This window comes from Pinus tabuliformis, chromosome 1_1 (genome assembly GCF_031772625.1).
Source record: "Pinus tabuliformis cultivar Carrire ecotype Pingquan chromosome 1_1, CPIR1, whole genome shotgun sequence".
Classification (NCBI taxonomy): domain Eukaryota; kingdom Viridiplantae; phylum Streptophyta; class Pinopsida; order Pinales; family Pinaceae; genus Pinus; species Pinus tabuliformis.
The window spans coordinates 873183050-873186008 of record NC_142297.1 but is presented as its reverse complement, the minus strand read 5'-3'; the positions used below and the strand labels follow the sequence as shown (position 1 = coordinate 873186008).

Below are 2959 nucleotides of genomic sequence, written 5' to 3'. Positions count from 1 at the left end.
CTGGTCACCGGTTCCGGTTTTAAAAACATTGCTTCAGACTAAGGAAATAATAGATTTGGAGGCCCAATACTGCATTGAATCAAAACTTTTGATAATGAATAAAACAACTAATTTTAATTTAATCAATCTTCCTTTGGTTACTATTTAGTGTCACAGTATATATATCATATCTGTGTGTTTGCTATTCACTTAAAATTCTGAGAGGAAGGTTGTGAATCGTAGCATAACAGATACTTCCAAGTGTTGTCAATTGTCGTTACAGATGGTTATACAATCCAGGTCTGTAATTTGTCTACCAAAGCAATAGTTAAGGATGTTAAGCAGTTTTTATCATACTGTGGCACAGTAAAGAACGTAAAATTAGAGAGGTGGGTGTTGGATTTCTTGACTGATTTTTATGTAAAAGTGTTGATTTCCAATTTCTGCAATATCTATTGAGCATAATAGTTGTCAACTTGTGTATTATCAGAGTTGCAGAGAAGTGTTCTATTAAGAATATGTTGAGAAATAGAGTGCAGTCACAATATTATTTTTGTGTTGCAATATCTATTGAGAATAATAGTTGTCAACTTGTGTTTTATCAGAGTTGCAAAGAAGTGTTCTATTAAGAATTGGTTGAGAAATAAAGTGCAGTCACAATATTATATTTGTGTTATCAAAATTAGAGAAATGATTCATGGAAATCTTGTTGGATGTAGTAAGACTTGACATCAATGAGTCAGGAAATATCAAGCCAGGTAGTAGCCCTGGTGTATATTTTTCCTGATAAAACTGGATAACACTAGAGAATTTGCATTGATATACATACTTAAGGTCTGTGTAACAGTAGACCTTAACTAGCCAAAACCAGTGCCTGATTATATTTTTTGGGTGGTGATAGGATGGGGCAGTGGACACAAGTTGCTTTAGTGACTATCAAGGAGCGCTATGCTTTAGAAATTGCTATCCTTCTTAGTGTAAGTATGATTTTCTTAGTTTATTAGTGTTTGCAATTGTAAGGTTTAAAGGGTAAATTCTCTGTTGTGATTTTGTTACAAGTGGATTTTGGTTGGGATTTGAATTTTCTATAAAGAGATGAAATTCAAGATGTTGCTTTACTAATAGTCACATTCAGATTGACATCGCCTTCTGAATATAGTTTTGGTTTTCTGGTAAAAATAAAAAAAGTGAAAAAAATTGTAGGTTTCTGATGTTTTTGGAATTTTTGAACTAGGGAGCTACAATCCTAAGTTAGGAGGTGTATATAGTGCCATGGGGAGGATTAGAGGAGGTAGCTAATTAATGGGAAAAGAAAATGATAAAATTTCATGAAGAGGGAAACACATTAGGAGTATTTTCATTTACTTATTTTTACTCTTTTATATATTTTATTTATTTTTATATGTGGAGGAACAATGTTCAAATAAATTTAAGAAAAAAATTGTTTCCTCAAAATAGCATTAATACTGCACTTAGATCTAGACCTTGCTTACCCTGCCATAGTCATTCTTGTATCAAATCAATTTTATGGTCTCTGTATATGTGTTTAAATGTCTGATCTCTCAATTTTGTTTTGAGATCTTTGATAAATGAGTACCATTCATGGGTAAACGACAGTACTTTTTTCCTGTTGTGTAGTTCCAAGATCAAGATTGGATCATGTAGAGTACCTCAAAGGCCATTTTGGTCAAGGATATTGAGAGTAACCTAGAATAAGATTTTACTTGTGAAAGGAAAGGAAAATAATGAACAAAAAAAACATTTATTTTGACTGTTTTGTAAAAAGTCTTAAATGTAATCTTGCTTTACAAACTCTCTATAAATAACTATTTACAGAGAAGGAAGATCCTACCCTTTAAATTCTACTTATTCCTGTAGTTTTGTAGAATAGAAGTAGCTTAAAAAGGCCACCTACCTTACCAATGGAGAAAAGTAAAATTTAGATATTACATCAAAATTTAGAAAGTCATACTTCTTAGACTGAAAAATGATTTTCTCAATTAGCCTATGATATTCTGAGGATATTAACATTGTTGTTATTGGACAGTTTGAAGTCCTTGATAAGCAACTGAGATTTTTCGTTCCATTTTGTTGACCAGGTAGTAAAAGTGGTTACATCAATGCTTTCAAATGGTTATACCTTAGGAAAAGATACTTTAAACAAAGCCAAAGAGTTAGACGACAAGTATCAAGTGATGGGCACTACTGCAACAAAGGTGGCAGATTTTCGCAAATTCTTCAGAGAGATATCAAAAGCAGATTTGATTACAGAAGGGCAATCAGCTTGCAATGCAGGAACAACAGCTATCAACAGCAGTTATTTTGCAACAGGAGCACTGATGGTTGTTGGGGTTTTTGACAAGGCAGCCAAAGCTGCTGCTAATTTTACTAATAGGAATAATGCAGCTACTAATTTTGGTAATAGGAATAATGCAACAAAGAAGTAGACTTGAAGTATTATGGCACTATCAAGTTAGAACTGTAATGTAGTGGTGTTGGCCTTCAGTTTTATCTGTCTCATAATTAAGTATGTATATAATGTTGTAATTTCATGTCCATAAGGACATGTGAGTGTGTAAGAAACTACTAAAAATATTTGAAAGCATCTTCTGTAATCATGACCATGCAGCTATGTGGGGTAGAGTCAAAGTCGTTGGTGGGAATGTGTGATATTGTATAGAATCAAAGTCATTGGTGAGAATATGTGATATTGTGGAATATCTATGACCTGCAAATAATATGTCATAAATAAGGATGGTTCAAATGGCAAGATCACATAGATTAAGGATTCTCTTTAAATTATTTAGGTAGTAAAAATGAAATATATTAGATAAATTGGTTTCAAATATATGTTATGGAAATGAAATTTAAGAAACAGGGAAAATAAAACCTCGTTATGGTGCAAATATCGCCTCTGTGGATTCATCTATCAGAGGTAAGCATTTTCTTGAATGAATATGCTAAGCTTGCAAGGTGTTAT

The 2959-nt window shown here is 32.5% G+C and overlaps 1 protein-coding gene across 1 annotated transcript; it reads left to right on the top strand.

Moving 5' to 3' along the window:
- The first annotated feature begins 881 nt into the window (after positions 1 to 881).
- Positions 882 to 2426, top strand: LOC149217092 (uncharacterized). The gene is made up of 2 exons (XM_089390134.1): positions 882 to 956; positions 2079 to 2426. Exons 1-2 carry the CDS (start codon positions 882 to 884, stop codon positions 2424 to 2426), a joined length of 423 nt encoding a protein of 140 aa, XP_089246260.1.
- Positions 2427 to 2959: the final 533 nt, after the last annotated feature.

Coding starts and splice junctions, on each gene's coding strand:
- LOC149217092 (XM_089390134.1), top strand. CDS start 882: ATGGGGCAGTGGACACAAGTTGCTTTAGTGACTATCAAGGAGCGCTAT. Junction 957..2,078: donor AAATTGCTATCCTTCTTAGT/GTAAGTATGATT, acceptor TTTGTTGACCAG/GTAGTAAAAGTGGTTACATC.